The 25,486-nt window shown below is 33.5% G+C and overlaps 2 protein-coding genes across 4 annotated transcripts; both read left to right on the forward strand.

Moving 5' to 3' along the window:
* Positions 1-516: 516 nt before the first annotated feature.
* LOC109533869 (synaptophysin-like protein 2) lies at positions 517-4,141 on the forward strand. Its single transcript, XM_019899376.1, has 4 exons — positions 517-775; positions 2,605-2,895; positions 2,980-3,150; positions 3,209-4,141. Exons 1-4 carry the CDS (start codon positions 716-718, stop codon positions 3,314-3,316), a joined length of 630 nt encoding a protein of 209 aa, XP_019754935.1. The 5' UTR covers positions 517-715; the 3' UTR covers positions 3,317-4,141.
* Positions 4,142-4,589: 448 nt separating this feature from the next.
* LOC109533820 (KICSTOR complex protein SZT2) lies at positions 4,590-25,371 on the forward strand. Of its 3 annotated transcripts, none has more exons than XM_048661817.1 (32): positions 4,590-5,177; positions 5,250-5,428; positions 5,521-5,778; positions 5,963-6,193; positions 6,247-6,409; positions 8,666-8,886; positions 8,942-9,063; positions 9,128-9,251; positions 9,313-9,448; positions 9,512-9,770; positions 9,833-10,001; positions 10,054-10,272; positions 10,325-10,653; positions 10,716-11,022; positions 13,507-13,712; positions 14,471-15,157; positions 15,258-16,139; positions 16,219-16,748; positions 17,930-18,065; positions 18,123-18,322; positions 19,903-20,330; positions 20,388-20,681; positions 20,743-21,969; positions 22,029-22,193; positions 22,378-22,606; positions 22,661-22,994; positions 23,119-23,296; positions 23,349-23,562; positions 23,622-23,910; positions 24,024-24,379; positions 24,453-24,778; positions 24,837-25,371. In XM_048661817.1, the coding sequence occupies exons 1-32, from the start codon at positions 5,120-5,122 to the stop codon at positions 24,972-24,974; spliced, it is 9,594 nt and encodes a 3,197-aa protein (XP_048517774.1). In that variant the 5' UTR covers positions 4,590-5,119; the 3' UTR covers positions 24,975-25,371. The 3 variants fall into 3 exon arrangements, with proteins under 3 accessions (XP_048517774.1, XP_048517773.1, XP_019754837.2); XM_048661816.1 differs by having other exon boundaries at positions 4,591-5,177; positions 18,123-18,343; XM_019899278.2 differs by having other exon boundaries at positions 4,591-5,177; positions 5,533-5,778; positions 18,123-18,343.
* The last annotated feature ends 115 nt before the right edge of the window (positions 25,372-25,486 follow it).

A 25,486-nucleotide genomic window follows, 5' to 3' on the forward strand; every position in this document is an offset into this window, starting at 1 on the left:
TTTGTGCCAAATTGGGTCATCCAACAAGACCTTCAAGTACCCTCAATACAAGAAGAAATCAAGAAAGTCAGTATAAAATATCGTAGTAGACTCGGAAAGCACCCCAACGCGCTCGTTGCCAACCTGCTCAGAAGCAACACCACAAGACGCCTCAAACGATACGATCCGTTGGAATTACCGGTTAGATTCCAATAGAATGCAATCCTCCATGCTCCAGGACAATGTAGGGATACCTACCGAAAACTTAGAAAGTGTTGCTGATGGGCAACATCTTGTGCATGTCAATTAGTGTAATATATAGCTTAACTGTTATTATTATTTACCATAATATTTACTCATTATCGTTAGATAGATTGTAAATTATAGAGGAGCTCACAAAAAAAAAAAAGTGTCGCCTTTAATTTGTGATTTTTTTATAAAATATAAAATTATTGATATCTATAACGTTATTTGCTTACGGAGTCAGTTGCGCAACCAGTCTAATAACATTTCAGTTACCGGAGGCTTGTTTTAACGGTGTTAAATGTTAAAACTCGCCTAACCGTTAACTGTTTGGGGGCCGTTCGATCTGTCAAATCAAATGTCAGAATATTTTAAGAACATAACACATTAGTCAATAAATAGAAGGGATCATAAACTTTTAATAAAGTTGCCGCTATCACTTGAATTTTCATTTGTTTGTTAAATCGAGAACCGCGGTTTATATCAGCAAGAAATGGATTTAAATTTTTCCGCCTTTCAAGAGCCCCGTGGGGTAATGAGAGTTTTACAGTTTGTAAGTATTCAATGTTTAGCCTTATTATTTTATATAATTGCTGATGATCGCATAGGTATGTGTATAACTTCCTCACCTTAATATGTAGGGTCATTCTTAATTGCACTACTTATCGACAAGTCATTCAGAAATATGTTCACATAATTAGTATAGGTATGTTGCTTGCTATTTATATGTATCCTTGTCCTGAGTGTTTTCGAAAATATAATAAATGTATCATTTATTTATTTCATACATTATCTTACGAAGCAACATATTCAGGACGTATCTAATATTATTAGAATGATGTTAAAACATTTGTGAAAGGCCATAACAAGCATTCAACCCACTCCGATGACATGTGTTGTGCTAAAATACCTGTAATATAATATGCCCAAAAAATATATTTTAGTAATTTACCCATCAGGCACGTTTGCAAAATATTCACAAATAACAGATAGATCACAGCTGATGTAGTTCGTTTATACTGTGTAACAGGTGCGTTATTCTGAAACCACCCTGCAATTTCATTTTTAACATAATAGTTTATAAGAGCAATTTAGGCGAGAATATAAAAATTATTTTTACTCAAAAATTGACTGTACATTGGTGAAGTTTCTTTTTGCTCGTTGGATTTTAAATTAAAAATTCATTAGCAGAAGTCATTGCCTACCTTTTGGAAAATTCCCGTTCAGATAAGGGAAAACCTGTTATCAAAAAAATACGTATGCAAGCTCCTCAAAAACATATGATGATTTCACTTAAGTGTTTTAGGTTTAACATAAGTGCCATATCATATGGTCTACATTATTATTTTTTTACATGTTAAAAAACGCTTAACTTTATGGTCAAAGAAGTTGGAATGTATGTATACATTACTGAATTGATGGGAAACTGGGAATAATGGAGGTCTTTGCATATTGGCTTTACGTGATTTTTAAATAAAAACACTCTTGAACTGAGTTTTGGAAAAACCATATTATATTTTCTAGAGCTAAAAAAAAAGTTAAAAGTTGTTACAAGAATATATGTTGTACATGTATTTGATATTCATGTGAACATCAAGAGGAAATTAGGAGAAATTGAAATTTGAAATTATGTTTCAAATTTCAATCAATGAAATGCGTAGTTTAATTTTAGGGTAGCACTGATTTAAATCACGACTAAAATTACCTTATTTTTTAAAATAAGAATCATGATTTAATAGTAGCAATTTTTTTCAATTATTTTTCAATTTGGAACAAGATAAATACCAAAATGAGAATGCAACGGTTTTAAGAAATACAAGAAAAAACTTTACGGTTGCTTTTATGCATTTTCGTTTTCGCATAGTTTGCACATAAATACAAATTTCTCTCCTTTTTACATACCCATTCGGTCCCTAATACTCTGGTGTATGAAGCGAAAAGAGTTCGTTTAACAGAAATGTTTGAAATTAAAATATTACTAATGAGTTTTTGAAATTAAACTAAATAACCAACACAACAAGTCTAGAGAGGGAATATTTTGAAAAATTGCCAAAAAAATTAAAACAACATTTTTTATTCAACATTATCTATATCTCAAATTAAACTGTAAATTTCCAGGTTTTAGAAATATTAAGTGCTGCAGGAATAATCAAATTAAATGTCCAGATCATGCACTATATATAATTGACTTAAACAACTGATCTCTAAATTCAACTTAATATTATATTATGAAATAAAAAAAGTTACAAAATTAGAATGTGTAATATTAATTCTGTTTTTATGCACGTTGATAGAACGCACATTAACGAGTAAATCATGTAAAATTTTGCATTATTTTTCTGTTTCTAATAGAACGTATAAATGAACCCTTTTTATTTTCAGATATTTTCCATTTGTGCATTTGCGACCATTTGTGGATATGACGGCTATATCAAATTTGCATGTGATAAAGACGCGAAAATCGACATATCATATCCATTTATTCTTATAGACACTGCAAAACTAAATGTAGCGAACGAAAATTGTACAGCAACAGTAGGCAATGATTTTGCTTCAGATGCCAGATTCTTTGTGGCAACTGGAGTTTTGTCCATGCTGTTTTCTTTGGGGATAATTTTTCTTTATGCGAAAATGGACGAAGCGTATAAAACCAATAAAAAATTACCGTTATATGTAAGTACCTTTTATCCATAAATTTATGGCAAACTTTATTATTTATATTTCATACATTAATACAAGTAATTGGCTCAATTTTAGGATTTTCTTATTACTGTGTTTTTGGCTGTTTTATGGCTCTCAAGCAGCGCTGCATGGGCACATAGCTTATCTAGTTTAAAGTCTATTGCTGCTCAGCCAATATTTAACTCGTCCAGTTGCTGTCCTGGTGGAGCGATAACTAGTAATTTTTCGTCACTTAATATTTCTGTGGTAAGTGAAACATATATTTTCATATACATGTATCGATGTAAATATGTTTTTGTTTCAGATTTTTGGATTTTTAAACTTTTTCTTGTGGGCTGCGGACTTATGGTTTCTTTATAAAGAGACTGAATGGTTTCAAGGAAACGCACCGCCAACAACTAGTGGAGTGTAAATAACATCAGCCAAAGGAAAAACTTAACTGGCAAATTATCTGTGACGTATATTAGTTATACCGACTGTTTTGATGTAGTTATCGTTTTCAGTCAAAATATCTTAACATTACTTTGCTTCAAATTCTTCAATTATTATAGTTATATTAACCCCAAAGAATCACAGATTTTAGCGTCGTTACTATGTACAATATGAGGGTGCAGTAGCGATTAAATAATTAAATTGAAAGTAAAAAATTATATTATATCATCAAATAGAAGTATCAAGTACAACTGAACGTGAGTTATGCACATTACGTTTGTTGGTTAAAAGAAGTGTTAATTTGCTATTTTGGTTGAGTGTGTTTCGGTTGTCGTACAAAACCTTTCGAAGGGAGATTTTCTAGGAATGTTCAATGTGAGTTATCATAAAAATAAGTTTCCTTCAATAGTGTGGCATAGATCTAAATATTTAGTTAACGCAAGATTTAACTAATTTGTGTAACAAATTGGAATAGAGATATTCTAAAATAGTTTTAATCTAGCTATTAGGTGACGTGTAGAAAGTACAAGTAAATATGTATGTAGGGGCTTTATGTTTTATTCCATTTTTGTACGTATAATTTGTATATTTACTCTTACGTTTGTGTTGATGCTATACATAACGCTCCTGCCCATATTCAATAATCAAGTATTACTATGGCTCAAAAACCACAATACCATTACTATATCTAGGTTGAAAAAGCATTTTTGTCCCACTCATACCAAATAATATATTTTTATACCTTAACTTATTTAATGTGTCATATTGGAGTATTTTTTATTTCGAATAAAGATTTTTTGTTCAACTGCTTGTTCATTATTCTCTCACCCCCATAGGTCTTTTATTAGATATGTTTTGTTGCATATCAAACCATAGTCTATCTAATCTCAACAAAACCTTGACCTACACTTGAAGAAATTTTGACAAAAAGTGAATGAAAAATAAATAATACGATAACGCACCGCCGGACATTGTGACGTCACAAATTCTTGTGCCTGGATTGTTTGAGTCGATCACTAATCGTCACATCTGCCAAAATATGAAAATAATATTGTTGTTGTCACTCATACGATAGACGCTGCCAGACTTCCGATTTTACCTCCGTTGGTGATTACTTCTATCTATGTTCTCAAGTTGGTGAAGATTTTTATCACAGACTATATTTGATGTAAATTTGGATTTTCAAAGCAAATCACGCTTAATTAAAGCAGAGTGGATTATTTATTTTATCAAACTGTTGAACCTGTTTTTGTTGAAAATTTATAAATTCCTGCTTCTTATAATTAAACGTGGCCAGTTTCAACTGCGCTTAACTCCTCAACTTGCTGTAATTATCAAGAATTCTGTTAAAATTCGCATAGCAACATGATTCAGGTGTATTTTTGCATTCAAACTGGCAATACCGTCAGATTAAAAAGAAAATAATTTTGTAGGTTATATTTTGAATTTTGTATACTTTAGTTTTCCAACTTTGTGATGTAATGTCGTGAAAAACTAAATATTTGTTTAGTTTTGTTGGTTTTTCTTTCACTTAAAAGCGTAGCAGTATATAGATTTCCAGTGTTTGTATAGTGTGTCAACACTCATTTCATAAGTGTTCTCTTCTAGCCCATGTCAAAACGATGATAAATCTGTGCAATTCAATTTAATATTTATGTTTAGCATTTGGTGCACTAGTTGGTAGCTCTTATGCTTTCCGGGCACATCATAATTTCTTATCTGCGTGCATATCATTAATTTTTTTCTCCATCTGGTTTTGTTTATTTTTATATTATGAATTACAATGGATGTTGATGCTCAAAGTCAGTATTCAGATGAAGGAATTGAGCTACCACCTTCAGGTAAGTACAACAGTATAATTTTAAATACTTTTTCTACAATTCCCAACACTCCAGTTGTCTTTTATCGTTTAGAACCAGGTTTCCAATTTCCAAATGAACTTACGTTTGGGGAAGACTTAGCCCCAGACTCTCTGGAGGCTAAAATTGTATATTTGCTTTTACCCAAAAATGTCCCAATATCTCGAGCCACCCGACTGCAATGGCTCCTTGATCACTTGAATACTACCATAAGTATTTCTAATACAAAATTGGTGAGTCAATTTTTTTTTAATTTAAATTAGGCGAAACATCCAAAACATATATAATGTTTGCTTAGTGAAGTTAAATTACATTTGAAATCAAGTATTTTTTTCAGTTGGAAACGTCTCAAAACATAGAAGTAATATCAGCCATACCCAGAGAACATACTGTAAATCCAAAATGCATACAGTTTTTAATAACATATCGGACAGAAGTCAGGTTTCTTGCCTATGCCTATCGTTTTGTGTATTGCTTAGATATGAGTCCCAGCCATGTGAATGTTGATATTCATGCTAAACAAGTGTTGTTTGACCAAATTTTGCAAAGTTTTAAGACCAGCATTGAAGCTTTGTCAAAACAGGTCAGTTTTATATTTCAGTCATAACAGTTCAGCCTAAAACAAAAACATGAAAAACTAATATGTACTTCCATTATATTATACATTTAAATTGTTAGTACATACCTATAACCGTTTTTTATTTTTACCAAGTGATTCTCTTTACTAGATTGCAATCAGACGCGTAATAAGTTGGTTTTATTTGCAGTTCCTAATCCCGGGCAACTCTATAGTTTTCCAACCATGTATTTATTTAACAATAATGGCAAACACACCATTTTTTATAACCCCTGCCCAACAAGTAATTTTGAAAGGCATCCAGATGACACCACATAATGTGTATGAAATTATTAAGTGTGTAGAAACCCATTTTCATATTCTTCAAGGAAAAATTGCCGAAGCTTGCATGCAAGCATTAGAGAAAATAGAGAATCACAGAGTAAGTTTAGCGATATTTAAAAACATTACTTATTTTAATAATTATGCTTTCAGGCATCTCATGATGCACAAAGTTCATTGGGGGGTGAAGCATTCGAAATTTCTGATATAGGTCGGTTGTCCAAGATACCCATGGTAACCCCAGATGTAAACTTTGTAAATATGTTGAGGTATTCAATGTTGGCTATATATCTCTTGCCAGAAAACACGTTAAGCCGTAAGTGTTTTTTTGTTCGACTTGGTAATCCTAATTTTAGAATTTATTTATTTACACATCTTTTTCAAATTTATTTGTAGTTCAGTAGGTTTTTGTTTGGATGGATTCTAAGACTGAAGTTCCAATTGCATTACGATTGTGCATTTAAATTATCCGAATTTACGAGACCAGATTATGTAAAAATTTTAAAATTAAGTATTGTATTATGATCAACAATGAATTGAAAGAGCGCCACTGGATTGCTTTCATTTACTGGCCGTTAGAAATCCGAAACGTAATATAAAAACTTTCTGGGTTATAAAACATGAAATATGTTAATGTGATTTGGAACTTCTCGTTTTTTGGCGCTTGTCCACAGTATGACAAACTGGCTTGTTCCAATTAGCGCCCACACAACCTTGTGTGTGCTGCATTAATCTTTCATTTTTATGACGTTTTCTAATGCTTCTAAAAAACAAAATAGAAATGCTGACCTCTACTTTTAGCCCGATATTTATTCATCATATAATTTTTGTAGTATTAAAAACATTTTACTAAAAATATGTATTATGAAGACTTAAGCAAACATACAATACATTTATTCCTTTTATTGGCATAATTTGCGCTTTTGGTCTGGATATGGGGGCGTCCGGAACTAACGTCAACATATTTTGCGCTGTTGACTTGAGACTAACATAATAAGGCTTAGTTTATTAAGTTCATATAAAAATTACCTTAAAATTGCGTGTTCGGCAAAAAATGTTGTAAAAATCATGGAAAAAAGACAATTTTATGTAGGAAAGCCCTCGAGGCCTTAATGCGGCTGTCTAAAATTTTCATTTAATTACAAAATATCTTTTTGCATTCCCATTTAAATTATTATACTTAAAAATTAAATAAAGAATACCGAAATTCCGTTTTTTTGTGCAAATCTTATAGAAATTATTGCATATACGTCATGTTAATAGCGCCAATCAGCCCCATCGAATTTGTGCCACCATTTTTTGCGCATTTTTCAAGCGATTTTGTGTTATTTTCAACTCTAAAATCATCTTCCAACATATTTATTCACTATTTTCTGGTACCCTGCATATATCTAAAGTCGATATAAATTTTTAATTTTTAATACTGCAATACTTTCAAAATTCAAAATCGCCAAGCGTTTTAATTTAATTATAAAATACTTCCTTCTTATCACTTAAATAGACAATACTGTATTTATAATAGTTGCACTTTTTACTGTGTATGATTTCTACTGTGGTTTCATGTCGCATTGAAAACGCCTTGTAACTAAAAATATCCATTAGCAACTATTAAGTTGTGTCAATCTGAATACTAATTAAATTAATAATTTATACGGACGGTACTCGCATATTTTTGTTTTGCGACATCACTAATTGGCCATTTATTACGCGAACATCGAAAGAATCAAATCATTTTATATATAAACGAGGAATTAGAATGTTGAAATAAGTGTAATTAATTTGTTTACCGATTTGTTATCAGGCCGCTAATTACAGTTGTTTATCTGGCTGGAGTACAATATACTTTAGTCGATAAACTAATAACTAATATTAAAACGGGAGTACCATAACAGATAAATCATTCAGTGCGCTATTAATATTTCAATGAAAGGGAGTGTATACGAGTTTTTCCAAGCAAACCGTTTACCTTCCATGCAAAAGCGCCACATCTGATTTCTGTGAATAGTAATTGTTTACACATACAATTCAATCGTTTAGACTATAGAAGTTGATTCTATACAGCCGTTGTCTTGGAACGTATTTTCATATTTTCATTAGTGTCTAATCTATAAATAATTATCCACATTTTTATTGCTACTGGTTGCCAAGGCTGAATAAATTATAGGATTAAAAGTACGAGTTATTCATGTGTTAAGTACATTAAATCAAGTAATAAATAGTTCTTTTGTAAAATTAACATAAACAATTTTTATATTTTTATCAGATATTAGATCTATTTGTATTTATCAACTCGAATACCATAAGTAAAATGTCGACCTAACGATTTGTTAAATGTTAACTAAACTGAATGTACGGGTTTTTATACGGCTTAAGCGGACAAATAATACTTGGAATCAGGAAAAATTCACGGCTTTCCGTAAGCGTCATTTTATTTATACTACGGACGCTAACTATTTATTTATACTACGGACGGAACATCTTCATTTAAAAGTTAAATACAATTTCCATTATCACGAATTTTCATATTGGATACACAGAATCAGCTTTTGGTCCAATTTTGTATATTTTTTAGATATTCTAGTCATAACAGATGGGATAGTTTCAATGCCCGATTCCAATGTAATGGAGACAATGCTGCATCAATTGCATTACGATGCTATCGGGGTCTCATTTCTTAAAGTGGGATCCAGCTTCCACCCCAACTGCGGCGTGGGCTTAGTTTCTTATATAGATTTATTATATTTTTTTGCTCAATCAACTCTCGGTACCTGTATAGAATATTTTCCAAAAATAGTAAGTTTGATTTTTTGCTTCCATATTTTCGCATATTTTACGGATTATATTTCAGATCCATGATCCAGCAATGCCAATGAATTATTATCAAGAAATTCTTTTACTATGGTCTTTTCATAATAGTAATTGTCGAGTGTCCTCGAAACCCTGTGATAATGTAACCTCTTGGACATCAATGTAAGGAAAACTAAAGAGATTTTGTCATATACGGTTAAAAAAATATTTTGAAATGTAATTTCAGAAATGATCGATTTTATATTCAAAGACTGCCAACACTTTTGTCCAAGAGACAGACTGAAGATAGTACAAGTACCTCTGTGCTGCTTTTGTTAGCAAGACGTATGCGCGAAGGATTTACTGTCGATGTATGTATTTAATTGTTGCGTAAAGTGGGTATTTATTTATTGCGTTAAACAATTGTTTCAGAATATATTTTATGGAAACGGTAATCTAGAAATCAAATTAATTCACCAATGGAAGTCTTCAATTTTTATTCATTATAAGCTAATGTCTCAGTGGCCACCCACCCAAAATCTAACGCATTTCGAAGTGTACATCTACGGTAAGGAGTTATAGATCTCTTACTAATCAATATTTAAATAAACCACTGTTTTGTATACTTTAGCTCCGTACGAGTTTTTACATGACATGACTTGCTTGATAAAGAAAGAAACCAAATCTGTCTTCCGACAAGCCATTATCCAACGATTTTGGAGTAGGTTGTCACAAGTGTCTTCTGGCGATGTGATTTTAGCCACGCAATTAAGCAATTTTACGAGCAATAAAGATTGGTGTACTTTGCCCGATAGTGTGAAGAGTGGCCTTCCCGTTTTTACGTCAAACACGCCGTTTTCAGATTCTGCCAAACTTACACTTACGCCTAGGTATGCTAAAATAAATATTTAAAACTTATTCTTTAAAAGTGGTGCATTTTTATATTTTGTAGAGATAATTATTGTTTAAAATTTGTGAACATTTGGCATGGAATAACGCAGTTAGAGACAAGTCACTGGAGAAAATGGTTTCACACTCACAAAATATCGCTGATTTTAACACACGATACACCTTTGCCTACGAAATTGCATATGACGAGCTGTTCTTCTCAGCGATATCAGGTATAAATCAGTTAAAGTGAGTCTATATTTTAACTGATCCGTTTGTTTGAAGGTTGTCCAATGCAGACAAGCAGTAGTCGCATTACATGGAATGCTAGCGGATTGGTCGTCTTTTGTACTTATAGACAATCATACTTACTTAAAATTTTTATGTACAGAGCCCGATAAACCACCTACAGGATTTTGTATAATTCGCGTCAGCTCAAAGTTTCCTAGTGCTGTTTTGAATCTTGGCTTCTCCACAAATACGCCGGGCCAATATAGACATGAAGTACTATTCCTGTAGATTGTTAAACTTTAACGAAAACGGGTTTGTTTTTCAGGTTTGTGACGAGCTGAAAAGTGAGCTGTCGACTCTTTCTTACCTACCCAAAGCGAACGAACCATCATGTTGCGTTCTTCTTAACAAGCCGCTAGAAAAAATCCTTATTCGGTATGAACGAGTTCCAAATACCTACACCACTGTCGTATTTCCAGATGGTACTCAGCCTCCAGATAGTTCTAGCTGTTTTTCATCACCTGTTTCTGGATCTCTTTTCACCACGTTATCTCGATATTTATTTCATAAAAGGTGGATCTGGAGTGCTAGTCATAATACAAATCCACGGTTGTCTGATACATCTATATCAAGAATTTTGAACACTTTGACCAGGTGAAGTTTCTTTCTGCCTGATTTTATCATAACGATTAGTGAGACCCCGTTTGACTTTTCAGAATACGATTGAAAGAAGGCTATCACTTTGCCTATTCCTCGTCCGGGATAGTTACTATGGTTCTTGAAGTTTGGCTGAATTCAAACGCAAGTTGTGTCGTTCAGTACGTTTTGTTTCCTCCTTATTACAACTGGGGAGATGATATATTGAGTGGATCAGATGAGGATATGGAGCCTGCATCTGAAATGGAAGCAGAGCTCCAAATGATCACGGAAGTATGGATAGAACCTCAATATGGAAACGTTCTACCTAGCAACTCCAGAATTAGCTACTTTAATAACAAGAACTATTATGAAATAGCTGACGCAGTAAGTATTGAAACTTTAGGATTCGGTAAAGATAACCGACATTTGCCTTATAACTGTTATTGTTATCTAGAGAAAAAAACTTATGACGAATTTGTCTATTCATTATCATTCAATTTATATTATGAAATTGTTTATAAGGGTGTCCCACCGGGAACCGCCGCGGTCGATATCTGACAAGCCATAATTAGGAGAAATTTGAAAATTGGACAGTGTGTCAAAAATTATCAATAATGGGGGTTTCCATTTGAAAAACTTGTTTTTCCACAGTTTTCTCAACGTCATTTTGAAACTAATTTTTTCAACACTTTGTATTAACAGTTATTAAAATTTTGTCGAAATGCCATTAAATTAAGGCCTTTTTAACAAGAAATGCTACCCAAATTAAGTAACACATATGCTCTTATAGGAGAAATAAATAATTATTCAAGTGGCTGCATCTGTCATTTTTTAGATAGAATTTCAAATATATGGAAAACGGTTATACTTAGGTATAGGATATTATACATGAAATATATTTAAAATTTGGAGTAGAATTCAAAAATTTAATAATATTGTACCGTGGATAGCCGGGTATCAAACTCTTTCTTCAGCTTCCAACTTTTGTTCAACTCGGTATAACTTTAAATGCGGAACAGGAACTAACTTCAAAATTACCGTCAACTTCACAAAAAATAACAATAACAGACGGAAAACTCGCTCTTCCGACTCGCGGGGTTTAACCTCTTAACCACATCTCTAGCCCAGGTGCGAAATATTCCCGCTTGTCAGTGTCATATTTGACAGTAAATGGGACGCAAAGGGGGCTCCCATTTACTGAAATACCATGAATTTCGATTCGCACCATTCCAAACGTGAGTACCCCAGGCCATTTCCGTTACAATATATAGGGTGTTCCATTTAAAATAAGCAAATTGAAACCAACTTCCGGTATAACCGGAAGTGTGACCATCTTGAACATATTTTAGATCGCTTGCCCCCAATGACTTCGGCACACTATCAAATTTTCAAATTTCTCTTAATTATAGTTTGTCAAATATCGACCGGGGCGATTCCCGGTGGGACGTCCTGTGTACTAAGCGGTTATTTTTCTTGGTTCCAAAAGTAACATGTTACTTTTTAAATTTTTCAATAAAACATCGCAATGACGATTATGGTAGAAATAGTGATGGTAAATAATGATTTAGTTTATTAAAAAAATCATCTTAACATTGGTAAACTAAAAGTAATATATTCTAAAAACAAAAACAAAACATGGGTCATAAGTAACTACTTAAAAGAAAAAACTGATAATAAAGTAGAATGGTTTAAATAAAATATACGCTTTGCATGGGAAGATGTTTAAAAAGCTAATTTTCATTTAAAAACGAATTAACATTTAAGAATATTTTTTTGACGTTTGCTTTTTACTACTACTTACTACGTCTAGTTCTTCGCTCATTTATGATAGCACCCGCTTTGGAAAATAATCTCTCGCATTGAACAGAAGTACTAATACACCTATGTTTTTTTCTTGAGGAAAGTTCTCCCAGTTTAAATACCTGAGCACCTCGATAGGTCAGGACTGTGACCCTAAAAGTGAAATCAGTTTCAAAATAGAACAGGCGAGGAATGTCTTCGCTAGTATGAAGAAGCTATTTACTAGATTAGAATTGAGCTTGGAGCTGAGGACACGCATGCTCCGTTACTATGTGTTCTCTGTTCTTCTATACGGCAGTGAGCGCTGGACTCTTGATCCCTTAACGGAGAAGAGATCAAGTCAATTCGTACGACGGCGCACGATTTGATCTCCAACCAATAGAAACACTTTCGTATCATCGTAACATCCTATAAACGGACGCATGGGACACAGGCTTAAAGCATATTTTTTCTTGACAAATGGTTACTGAAACTGCTGTAACTGGATAGATGGGTCGATGGTGCCGCATCGGTTTCGGTTTTATGAGACGATTCCAAAAACTTAATTCCAAAAATTCCAAAATTTTAACCAGTTAAATTGGTAAAGTGTAACTGCGGTTACAGCTTGCACGTCTGGAACACTGTTATTTTAGCGGTTACGTTAAATACCGACCATGCCTAGTTGTTTATTATTTGCAAACCGATTTTTCTTGGCGTACTTGAGAACTAAGAAGTTGTCGGAATTAACTGCTGTATCTTCAAGACATGATTGAGATGAGATTTATTTACGTTTGACCAGATAATTTTCTTGACCTTTAACTTTTGAATAAATCCTTTTACCCGAAAATGTTGTTCTAACTCAAAACTCTCCTGCTAGATCCAAACATTCTTATTTTTAAACTATACAAACTGACTTACAAGTTATAAAGAAATGTGCCAAAACTGAATCAAACATATTCATGTCAAGGCGCAAACAGATCAGCTTGAAACCCTGAAGAACCGATTTTAAGATTTTACGGAGAGATTAAGGAGATTTTTGTATTACGAATAGGTATATTGCTTGTTAATATACATTATCTGTTTTTATAGATCTGTAAAATCGATTTTCGTTGCATTAATATATTGCTGACAATGGAGCATTTATCGTTGATGTGCCAGAATAAGGCTGTTCACAATCTTACGGCTGGCATGGATGTAACTGCAGCCAGAACTAGTTTTAGCAAGAGGTCACACTCAAGAAGAAATGAAAAATCAAATCCGGCTGATCACCATAAACAAAATACGTCTGAGAATGGGCACGTATATATTCTTTATGTATTTATAACTGCATCAATTAAAAGAACATTTTTTACTGTCTGCGCCATTTTATATGGTAGATAATGTTTACTTGATAGCTAAATGCTGATGGTTCATTGACTGCTTTTAAAGCAATAACGTGAAGGCAAAATCTGCAATACCCATATATTTTTTAACAATTGTCATTTAGTTTTTACAGGGGGACTTTTTTAAAGTGTTACAAGGCTATATCCCAGAAACGGTTTCAAATATTTAAAAAAAATGTTGGGAACGTAAGAAATAAGTAGGAGGACGTATTTTAACATATGTTTTATTATTCTACTCAAGCGCACTCTATGAGATGCAAAGGCAACATTGAATCTTTAAATGGAATGATATATTTTTGATTGTGAAATTTAAATCAACATAATAAACTATGTACTGTTACAAATTTTTATGTTATTTGATCACTTAGTTCCAGAATTATGACGCAACATAAATTTAAAAAAATCAATTTATTAAATTATGACCCTACTAGATTCAAATTTCAGAATGAAAAATGTATTATTCCATTTAAAATTTAAAAGTTGCCTTTACCTCTCAAAGAGAGCGCTTGAGTAGAATAATAAAAAAATTTGTTAAAACATGGTCCCCTACCTATCTATAACTTTCCAACATTTCTATACATATATTGCAAACTGTTTCTGAGATATAGCCTTGTAACACTTAAAAAACTCACCTTGTATAATGGTATTTTAAAGTTTCTATTTTCTTCCAGATCTCCATGGTATCCGATTGTAGCTCCGCGAATAGAACACATTCCATTTAAATTTGACTCAATTGGTTTATTACACTTATGCCAACAAACTGAGCTGCTATTCTCAATGCTGAGAATAGAAAAGTCAAATCGCTGTACAAAGGCTTTGAATGTAAATAAAGCCAACACTTTACTGCTAGATAATATTTACGAACATTTCTCATTGCTTCATGACAGAGAGTTGGAACTTTCCAAAAAAGAATGCGATATCTTTACCAGGGACGTTGTGAAAAGACATAAAGATCATTTTCCACATTCTTGTCCAATTTCTTCTAAAAATTTAAAATCTGAATGTCGCTGGAGATGCTACATAAAAGGTGTGTCCATAACACATGTTATATTAACTTTTCTGCCTGCATCAATTGAGGATCTAAGAGCGTTGACTACAGGATTAGATTCCACAGTCACGGCAAATGATACAAATGATGAAGACGAAAAAACATCATCTGGAGGCAGTAATGTTAGCGATGTCCCAATAAATACGCCGTACGCTTTGTGTTTACCGGTGTATGTCTACGATAGTCCACTAAAATTGCTTGTTAATGCTTATGTGGAAAATGAAAATGGACATTCCAGCGCACCAGAAGATGTTTATTTGGATTATCGGTTTAAATTTGCCAACTTCGTGCAAACAGAAATGAAGGAAAAGTGAGTTCATGGACCTTCGGATATATTTTCTAATTTTTTAATACTCGACCAAGTCTACTTGGATCAATTTATTTGAAAAATGTTTTTGTATAATTTTCAGATTAAAAGGAAGTGACACCGAAAGTTGTTCGGAAGAAACAGATCCTCCAACAGTTTTTAAAAATGTTAGAGAGCATTGCACCGCTTTAGAATTAACACATACAAAATGCTACGTTCTATCACTATTTCTAGCTCTGCACATAGGCATCTACATACACAGTTTAGATGTTCAGAATGCTATGGACTTGTGTGAAGAAGAAATTGTTGAAGTGGATATTACTGATTATATTACGAAAATTTGTTCACATTCTCAGCAGGTTGACAATGATAAGATATATATTCAAAAGTTAAATGAAGCTCTTCCATGTAGCGAGCTGCACATGCTGATCAAAAAGAAATTTTTCAAGTTGGTGTGCTCTTCTTTTAATCAGATTTCCAGTAATGGAGAATACTACTACTTTAAAGATTTAAGTAGTCAACCAGAAGAAAAAGTAGATGCAGATGATGACATTAGTGTGTGTGCATCAGAAATCGAGTTTAGATCAGAACGAGATATGAGCATATTTTCAGAAGGACCACATTTACTAGCTAAGAATGTAAATACTGAAATCATTGATGTCGCTAAAGTAAGCGACGTGAGTCCTCTGTTCCTTCACTTCGTATGCACTTTAAGATATAACAATGGTGGGCATAGTAACACTTCTGTTCGTGTTTTACCAACTTGCTTAGGAGAGCTAATACAAACATTAGAGAAACCTACAGAATTTCTTTCAAAATCCAACTTACAGGTTACTCTTGATATTTTCTGTTTAACTTTGCCAACTCGGGTTCAAAATATTCTCTCCGAGTATTCTCAGCAAGGCCTTCGAACTACCTCACTTAGTTCAGAAGGAGGATTTCAGCGCACAATCAGTTCTACATCTGAGGCCAGTATGAACTCTGAGTAAGGATTTATTTTACTATTGTTTCGTTATTGTTTTAAACATTTTTTTTTGAGTCTTCATTTGCAAGTTTTGTTTCAGTGTTCCATTGCCTTTAAGAAATTTAACTGAACTTCAACGAAAATCTATAGATAAGCTTTGTGACGAGATAAAATGGCTTTTAGAAGATGAAATATGTGCTACCCTTCTTAATAGTTCAGAACCAATATCAAATGATACCATTGAGTATGTTGTACATCATGTGATAGATGGTCATGCCAGTAGGGCGTCATGTAAAATGGAAAAGATTGTCTTAAATTTCGTGTTCATAACTGAACCCAGTCACGAGAAATTCCTGGAAGAGTTTCAAGGATTAACTTTGCCCTTTGGTTACAAACTATACAAAGGAGAGCTCTTCTATTACGTTGCCAAACATCCAGTTTTGAAAGAATCTCAAACTTATGTCAACCTCCCTAATATTGGCGGACGTTCTAGTGGGAACAGTGAGTTTCCATTAGATATCCATGACATATTTAGAGGGACTCCATCGAATTTGGAAAACAGTTACAGGGAAGATACAATGTCTCAACAAAGTGACATTACAAGCGGTAGTGGTTCTGGAACCGACGGGGGTAAGTGGCTTTCTTTTATCAAGAAACTTGTTTTATAAGTTTTATGTCACTTTGATAGTTGTAACCGAAATTCTAAATGTTTGAATCCATATTTTTTCCGCCTCCTACGTTCAGCGAAAAATTGTGTCGTTCGACATTTTTTTTTTCAATAATACATTTTTTTTAATTTCGATACATAGCAAACTTTCGCTTCGATTCCGAGGAAAATGTCGTTCGGTATAGCCATGGAATTGAATAATTTGCAGATATATATAGGGTGTGTTTTTCGATGATTAGTACAGGGATCTTGGAAACTAAAGCCGATTCGAAAAAGTTAAATGGACAAAGAATTGCGGTTTTGAATGCAACTCGAAACTAATTTAGTTTTTTCAAAATTTGGGAGGTGTCAAGAGATATTTCAAGAAAACTAATTTATGACAGATTTTTAAATACCTTCTAGTTCAGTGAGTATTAATCTGACAGGAAAACATTAAATAGAAAGTTTAATTCCAAATAAAATTACATTGACATATGGAAACACTGCTGTCTGCCTTATACTATTTTCCCTGACTTCGATAAACTAAATTGAGACAGTAAAAATCATTCGCAGACACTTCGCAGAAAAATCTAGCGATGTGATTACGATCACTTAAATCGTAATAAAATATAAATATGGTTGACATTTAAAAAAAACTAAAGTTTGTGTCATATGTCAAAAATTACAGTTAATTTGTAGAAATGTCTCATGCCATTTTCTTTGGAATGCAATTTTCTACAACTCTTCTATTTAATATTTTCTTGTCAGATTAATATTGACGGAACTAGTAGTTATTTAAAAATCTCTCATAAATAAGTTTTTTCACATATCCCTTGACAGCTCTTAAATTTTAGAAAAACAAAATTGGTTCCTAGTAGAGCATCCAAAACTACAATTCTTTGTCAATTTAACCTTCGGTCTACCTGCTGTAGTTTTCAAGATCCCCGTACTAGTCATCGAAAAACTCACCCTGTATATGCAAACCATACGAATTAAAGTTGAAAATAAAATTTTTCCACTTTAAAGGTATTATTTCCGTCTCAGATCCAGTTGAGTAGCTCCCCTGATAATGGCCAGTTCGCGAATACTTTTCCTGCTCGTTAGATTGCTTTAACAAACATTATAAATAAAAAGTTATCAGTTTTCTACCAAATTGCTCTTCTAGGATATGACGATGATGTTGAAGATGAAGACGATTGTGAGTGGCTTGAACATTTAGGGAACAAAAGGCCCCATTTACCTAATTTTTGGCTGATTTTAAAAGTCGATCAAGATCTAGTCTATGTGTATTTTCACTGCAGGTACAATCTGTAACTAACGCGATCGAATGTGGATAATAATCAAGTTTCGTTTCCTAGGTTTGTTGAATTGAACATAACGCAAGTGGATGCGTATTGTGAGGTTCAGAGAGCAGTATGTGATGCTGTTGCTGATCTATGTAAGAGAGTTAATCAGCTCCTGCTGCTCCAGTCGCTTTATAAATCTAAAACATGTGAGCCGCTATTAGAACCTGATGACTTTTCACATACGGATATACAAAATGCGAAGATCTCCTACGGTAAATTAAAGAGATATGACAGTAAGTTTTTCAATTATTTGAGTTGAGGAATTGATCCCAGTTAAACCAAAACTTGAAAATTCGAGTAAAGATATATATTGGGCGCCCCAACATGGAAATCAGACGTATATTTAGTGGAGGCAATAAAATTAAACAAAACAGCGATCACACTAAAAAATAATAAAGGAAGACAGCTAAATTAAAAAAGCACAATAAAATCAAATTAATTATAATCAGAGTCAAGTTGAGACTACTTTTAACTTTGCATAATCTTCTTGCAGAGGCTTTGAAGTAAAATACGGTTTGTTCATATATTTGCTTTTAATTAAAGTGTGCCCATACCTCTTTTGGCCTAAAATAATTATCATAGTCAAAATGGTAAATTTCGGTTTCCCGAGTTACGCAAATCTCTAATTCACTATCTTGTAGCAAAGCTGTCAGAAGGTTTAATTTTGAAACCGATTAACCCAGGTGGTACATGTTTTTAGCATATTTTAGTTTAGAAAATGTGTTCTTGCACAAATAAGTCATTTCAAAGGCGATTAAATAGTGACGAGCAAATTAATGCAATTCATTAAAATGTCTGATTTGAAGACTTACGAAATTCCAGCAATGATGAGTTTCGACATTGTACTTTACCAATATTGTAAATCAATAATTTTCATTTGAAGTTCTGGAGTCAGGGTTTCAATATCGACGATAAAGGAAATTTGGAAGCTCTTGAGTCAATATCAGAAAACCGAGACTCAGCAATTGTTTTTAAAACGCTCAAAGCTACAATTGTGAATTCAGCGGAAAATGGAGTCTGAGTTGCATGATTGAGCTTCAAGCAATTTCCACCACACCACATTAAGGCTTTGTGAGCTACGGAGCACGTAACTTGATTTTGACAATATTTTTCAGATTAGTCTCTCGTTGGACTTTTCCGAAAATTTTAGCTGTCGAAGCTTGATATGTTTAGTAAAGTCTACTTGAATGGCAGATCCATTTTCAAGCAGTGTCATGATTTGTGCTTACTTTCATTTGCTCGCAATATTAAAGCGATATAAAACTTAACCAGATTTTGGCACGCACTTATATATGAGTCTCTTGCTAAGAAAAAAACTGAACTTTTCTAGTTTGTACTTGAAACATTTTCAGTAGAATTCAAAAATTTGTACTACACCGGATGTTACACCTAAAATTATGAACTTTCTTACTTTGCCAACTTCCAGTATAAAAGCAAGTTATATTAAGTATGGATCTCAAAAATGATTGAGATTGCATGCCTGCAGTGATTTTTATATCGGCCAATTTTAATTTTTTTTTGGAATTGTAGTTTGCCATCTATCCCTAGATGCGGTTCCCGTTGGGACACCCTGTATATATGCTTTACTTCTCAAAAGTGTTTTGGTATGTTAAATTGATGAACCAGCTGATGGAGCAACCAATGTCCCTTAGGCTAAAAAGTCTGGAGGCGTTGGCTTAAATCATAAAAGAAATTTCCATATCGATTTATCCAACAAACGGTTGGAAATTACCTATTGAAGTTTTACAATTTTTGTAGTTCGATTTTTAACAACTTTACGGCTTATTTTTAGATGATATGAATGATGATTCAGAGGGAATGTTATATTCTCGATCGATGTCTGAAGCTTCCTTGCACTTAAAACCTGGATACTTTAGCTGTCCAATAGTATGGGAAAAACTCTTTGTATTACATCCGCGTTTAAAAACGGGGCCTGGAAAATCTGGGATATCTAGAGGCATTGTTGCTTTAAAAAATATTTTGGAGAAATTTTGTGTGGTAAACAGATCGAACATGTTTGTCTATAAAGACAATGAAGAAAATGTCTTTTACCTGAGACTTTATGAAAGCGGCAACATTACGGGTGTTAGATTATCCATAAAACCTAGTGACGAACGGACAATGTTTTCCAGAAGTCCATCAATTGCATCTTTACCTATAGGTCAAAATAATAAACCAAACTTGGCAATATCAGATCAGAGTATTGCGTCTATTGTTTCGGTAAGGTTGGAAAAACAATTTTCAGTTTGGAACTGATGAATTGTTTTCGCATTTTAGTCGGATAATTTACGTCCAAGAGTTCGATCGTTTGGTGAAAAAGAGAGCCGAATATTTGAGTCACGGGATTCTCGTGAGACAATTAGTGAAGATACTCTGATTTTGAGGGTTCATGGTATTACTGAAGTGGGAGACGATATACAGTGTGGTTTGGTTCAAGTTTTGCAAAATAGGCTTGATGATGCAGTTTTAGACTTTCTTTCGGGTACACTAGCTAGAAATGCCATGTGCCCTTTGACGCCTGAAGATGTGAGATTTATTCAAAAACCTCAAGATCCTGATGTTTGTATTTGCGTAAGTTGCGACTTTTTAATTGTGTTTGCTCCATGAAATTCAGGCCCTTGTTTTATTTCAGTGCACGGTTCAAGAATTTTCATTGCAATGGCAAAAATCGAGATCATTTATCCATTATTTAAGGCAAAATTTATTGCAATTTTTAAACCTTCCTAAATACACAGATAGCCGTCCAGAATGTCATTTCCAAGATTTTACTACTGATCGGGATTCGGTGATTCTCACTCTTGACAATATATTTATTTATAATCAGAGCCAAACTCCAACATCTGGCAGTAGGGGAATTGCCTGTATTGTTTTAGCGTTAATTGATAAATGTCATCCCATTTCAACTTCCGAAAGGGAAAATAACTTTGAAACCGTTTTTATAACCAAGAATTATGAGGATTGTGTAAATAGCATAGTTATTGAAGAGAAAGAGATCTGGCCCGACTCTTATTTGGAGTTTAGAATATGGAAGCAAGGGAGAATCAACATAGACAATTTGTCCAAGAAGCTTACCGCTGCCATTAGTCAGGCAACTTGGGACATTGTAACAGAATATTATCTTCTGAAAAACCCTCTTTGCGTAGAAGAATACAGAGAGCAAGCTTTTATCACTAAGAAAAAGATTGAAATAGATGCGTTAAATTTAGATCTGGATAAAGAAGTTGAGTATAATTGCGAACTAGACTTGACTTTTGATAAAACAATCAGACCAAATGTTAAATCGGATCTTCCGAAGAAACTAGATGCACAGTTATTTCCTACGCGAAAGTACAGCAGAAGATCTAGTATACATCCGTCGAATTTAAAAGCTTCAAGAGTAATTTCTTACGACGTTGAAAAAGAAATTAGCATAGAATCAAATGAGAATGGTGTTTTATCAATAGTTTATTCCAAATTTTTGCCATCATGGATGGAATTTGGTGACAGTCTAAAGGCTCCCGCAGTGAAAAAACAAGTCATCAAGTTGGGCAATCGCCATCTCCCAAATTTAATTGTCAAAGAACTCATTACAATGTTAAGTGACGCTCCAAAAGCCTTCCGAGCGTGGAGCACACATTCCCTGAATTCAACTGCAGAAGAAGTATTTGTGCCGTTTGTCCATTCAAATATTGTACAAAAATACGTAATTATATCTAGGGGATTTAGAAAATGGCAACATTTTGAGGATTCTACTAGCGATATATCAGATGAGGTCAATCCACAACATTTGAAACATACCCAAAAATTTGTCCCTCTTATAATCGAAAATACTTTAATTCCCAGACGGAAAGTTTTCTGGATATCCGTCGAAAATGACAACGTAAGTCGATTTACCTGTTTGGTTTTAATTGCCGATTTAACAATTAGTTCTCTTCTTAGATTGTTATTTACACGTACAACTGGGCCAAGGAACATATGGACAAATTAATACAAAATTGCATGAACTTAAGCCAGTGGCTTACGCTACGATCATGCTTTATGAATTCTGCAGTTGCTCAGAAATTGGGTTTGTTTTACAACCAACCATTAACAAGGAAATGTTTTGTACGTACCTGCATATACATATAATAAATTTATATATGATAATATACAAATGCACTGTTTGTAGTTGGAAGTTTTGAGCAAAAGTTTGTTGTTTCCTCAAATATTTATTTAACAAACATAAACTCGGACTTTCAGGAGCCAATAATTTTCTTGCATGATGGTGTTGATGTAATTTTATTTTTAGATGCTCTCAAACAATAACTACTACTCTTTAATTGGTAATTTAGATGCAATGTCGAAATTTCCCAGAGACCATTCGCACAAAAAGTCTCATCAATCTAGTTTCAATCTGCCCACAGTCTTAGAAACATTTCGAGATAATTTTTGCAATACCAAATATACTTCCAATGATGCTGTGACTATTTTTACAATCGAAATGCGGGAAATGAAGTCCTTAGAGAAGAAAAATAGAGGTTGGTGCGCTCATTTGCTCAAGGAAGCAAGGTGTCATTATCATAATGTTTTAGATGAAATGAAGAAGTTGCACTCAATGTATCAATCAAGAACCGGAAGTACCTCGGTGCCGCAATTAAATTTATTAATGCAAAATTCTCGGATATTGCATTATGTACACACTCCGTTATTGTTTTTACCTAGATGGCGATTAAAATCTGCCGCCACTCGAGATCATTCCTTATATCCATCGCAAGCAATACAAATTGCGGACAAATTTTCAGATAAGGAAAGAGAATTGTGGCACTTTGAACTTTGCTATTCCCTTTTCAATGAATATAGGACTTATTTATACACTTTAGGATTCACTCCTTTGCAAATCGATAATCCACAGCAAGGAAACCAAGGGTTTGTTATATGAATTAATTGTTTTTTCTGTGATAGTTTGGCACTAAATGAGGACATTTAAGATTCAATTTTAGATTTTGCTTTAAGGTTTTCAGTTGTTATATTACATTAACTGATATTTTAGTAGTTTGTGGGTCAAAGATAAGTCATCATATAATTCAGTGTTCTACATTCAACGAACAATCTTGGGCGGAATTCTGATTTTTACCGTATCATTTGAGGAACCTTTCTTTGTAACAACATTGCACGCTATTGAGTGCAGTCGTCTTCAAAATATCACTTCTCGAGCTTCAGTAAATGGGGTAAATTAATTTTCAACACACTTTTTAAATAATATACGCGTTGCTTTTGTAGTTTACATTAAGTTTTTTGGATAAGTGCGATAAGGTGAAAATTTTGATGCACCTTCATTCGTTTACCTATGACTATCATCTGCGGTCGATTTACAATTACATTTTTGGGAATTTCGGAAAGTTGCCAGAAAAGTACAATGTTCATCAGTTCTTGGACGATTTTATGAAGTACTACAATAAGGCACCGAATTTTGCTCGGAATTTGGTACACTCAGGTAATAGCAATTAATAATCTATTTAGCATCTGAAACTGCTAGACACCACCCGTTTTTAGATACCATAACCATCGAAGGCCTAGTAACAGAAGGAAAACAGTTATTTGACTATTTATTGTCTAACGTTCGGCAATATGGATTTTCAGTCCTTGAAATGGATCACACCAGTCCAGAATTTATCTTGGTGCAAGTAACAACTGCCAGACAAGTGTCTTATAAAGATTCTCAGGATAGACAACACACAAATGACTTCGATATGACATTGGTGGTGTACAATTTGTGCACTCCTTATAAGCCTACCGATAGAGTGATGCATTTAAAGTATTATTTAATCCTAACATCTAAAAGGTAAACGTTTTTAAATTGATAAATTTGATTATCAACGGTAAAGGGTTTACGATTTTCACATATATTTTTTAAACCATCAAACGTGTCTTATTTGGCTTCTTTTGTTACTCTAGGGATATCTTTCCGATGTTCGAAAACGAACAGAAGTTGGGAAAGTTTCGAACTGTATCGTCAACTGGCGGGCCATCCACGTCAGACAAATCAGCAACCGATTTAGAATTGAGTCTGCCGAAATCCGAATCAAATGGTGAAGCTGAGAGAGCTGAACGGTTGGCTGACAATGATGATAAATCGTTAAGTAGGTCTTCCGAGGACAAACCACTTAGCAAACTTTTAGCCACTGTAACAATTATGCAAGAAAGCGTTAATTATTTAGGATACTATTCGCCGCATGAACAGATAATGCAGCAACTGATTTTGGACAAGGCCCGATCCACCCAGAAAGACATCAGAAATATGGTTTCAAAAGGTTTGTAAAGTTTCCGACTCTCCGTCAGAGACAAATGGTACTTTTTATTTACAACTTCGGGACGTATATATAGGTATGGTGGACTGTAGAACGAACCTGTTATGGAATAGGATGATAGCACCACAAGATTCCACTCCTTTATCTTTTGACGAGTTCATAGAGCTGAAATTACTAGCTAAGTTGACGCCCTTGTCGCAGTTAAGTCCGAATCTGGGGCCATTATTAAATCAGCCTCTTGGATGGTACCAAGGTTTTGCCAAGTTATTACCAGTGAAATATGTGGATCAGCATAGGATATTTACTTCCGCCGATGGACATTTATTGTACTATGTAATTTTGCATCCTAGATACTACGGTGCATTTATGTTGATGAGCATCGATCTTCAGACAGCTCGAGGGGTAAGATTCTAAGCAAATTATAAGATTAACAATATTCTTTAAAATAATGACCATTTAGGAGTTGTGTGCTGTCTATCGCGAACCTAACAAGAGAGAGGACGCTGATCCTTTGGGAATAGGCTATGAGAAATCCCTCCGTGACGGTTTTGTAAAATGCGTTTGTTTCTATCTTTGGTCTGGAATGATCTGTGGCTAAACAGTTGAGGCTAAACAGGTGATATGAATGTTTTTTTTCGGGTGAATGATTTCGTATGACCAGACATTATTTTTTTGTATGTTTCAATTTCATAAAAAAACTACTTGCTGAAATTATGCAGCTCAGTAAAAATACCTCATTTATTTTATAGAATTATAGAAAAGTTATGAATTATTTTTATAAGTTGTTTTTTTAACTTGATACATTTTTTCATGTTGACTATATAGTTGGATATAATATATCTGTTTATTGTAAATATACGAGCTCAGTATACTGTGATAAATGTACAAATGTGCCTATCCAACATTGACGCTTTAGTATGCTGTAATTAGTAAACTTGTATCAAATATAATTTTTCTACGTGCCATGCAAAACAATAAAGGATTCCGTTTTAAAATGTGTTTTTTATATTAAATTAAATAGAATAAAATTCCACAATTCCTAATTATTACGTTTGTGATAACTAAAACGGAGTGAATTAATTGCCACAACTAACTCCTATTCAACTACTG

The sequence above is a fragment of the Dendroctonus ponderosae genome, unplaced genomic scaffold (genome assembly GCF_020466585.1).
Source record: "Dendroctonus ponderosae isolate FM_Combo_2020 unplaced genomic scaffold, Dpon_F_20191213v2 Dpon_F_20191213_1, whole genome shotgun sequence".
NCBI lineage: Eukaryota > Metazoa > Arthropoda > Insecta > Coleoptera > Curculionidae > Dendroctonus > Dendroctonus ponderosae.

What these genes read in the sequence shown, in the direction of transcription:
- LOC109533869 (XM_019899376.1), top strand. Translation starts at nt 716, where the DNA reads ATGGATTTAAATTTTTCCGCCTTTCAAGAGCCCCGTGGGGTAATGAGA. An exon ending in ATAAAAAATTACCGTTATAT is followed by an intron (nt 2,896 to 2,979) that starts GTAAGTACCTTT and finishes GCTCAATTTTAG; the next exon opens with GATTTTCTTATTACTGTGTT. An exon ending in CGTCACTTAATATTTCTGTG is followed by an intron (nt 3,151 to 3,208) that starts GTAAGTGAAACA and finishes TTTTTGTTTCAG; the next exon opens with ATTTTTGGATTTTTAAACTT.
- LOC109533820 (XM_048661816.1), top strand. Translation starts at nt 5,120, where the DNA reads ATGGATGTTGATGCTCAAAGTCAGTATTCAGATGAAGGAATTGAGCTA. An exon ending in GCGAAGGATTTACTGTCGAT is followed by an intron (nt 9,252 to 9,312) that starts GTATGTATTTAA and finishes CAATTGTTTCAG; the next exon opens with AATATATTTTATGGAAACGG. An exon ending in CGGGCCAATATAGACATGAA is followed by an intron (nt 10,273 to 10,324) that starts GTACTATTCCTG and finishes TTTGTTTTTCAG; the next exon opens with GTTTGTGACGAGCTGAAAAG.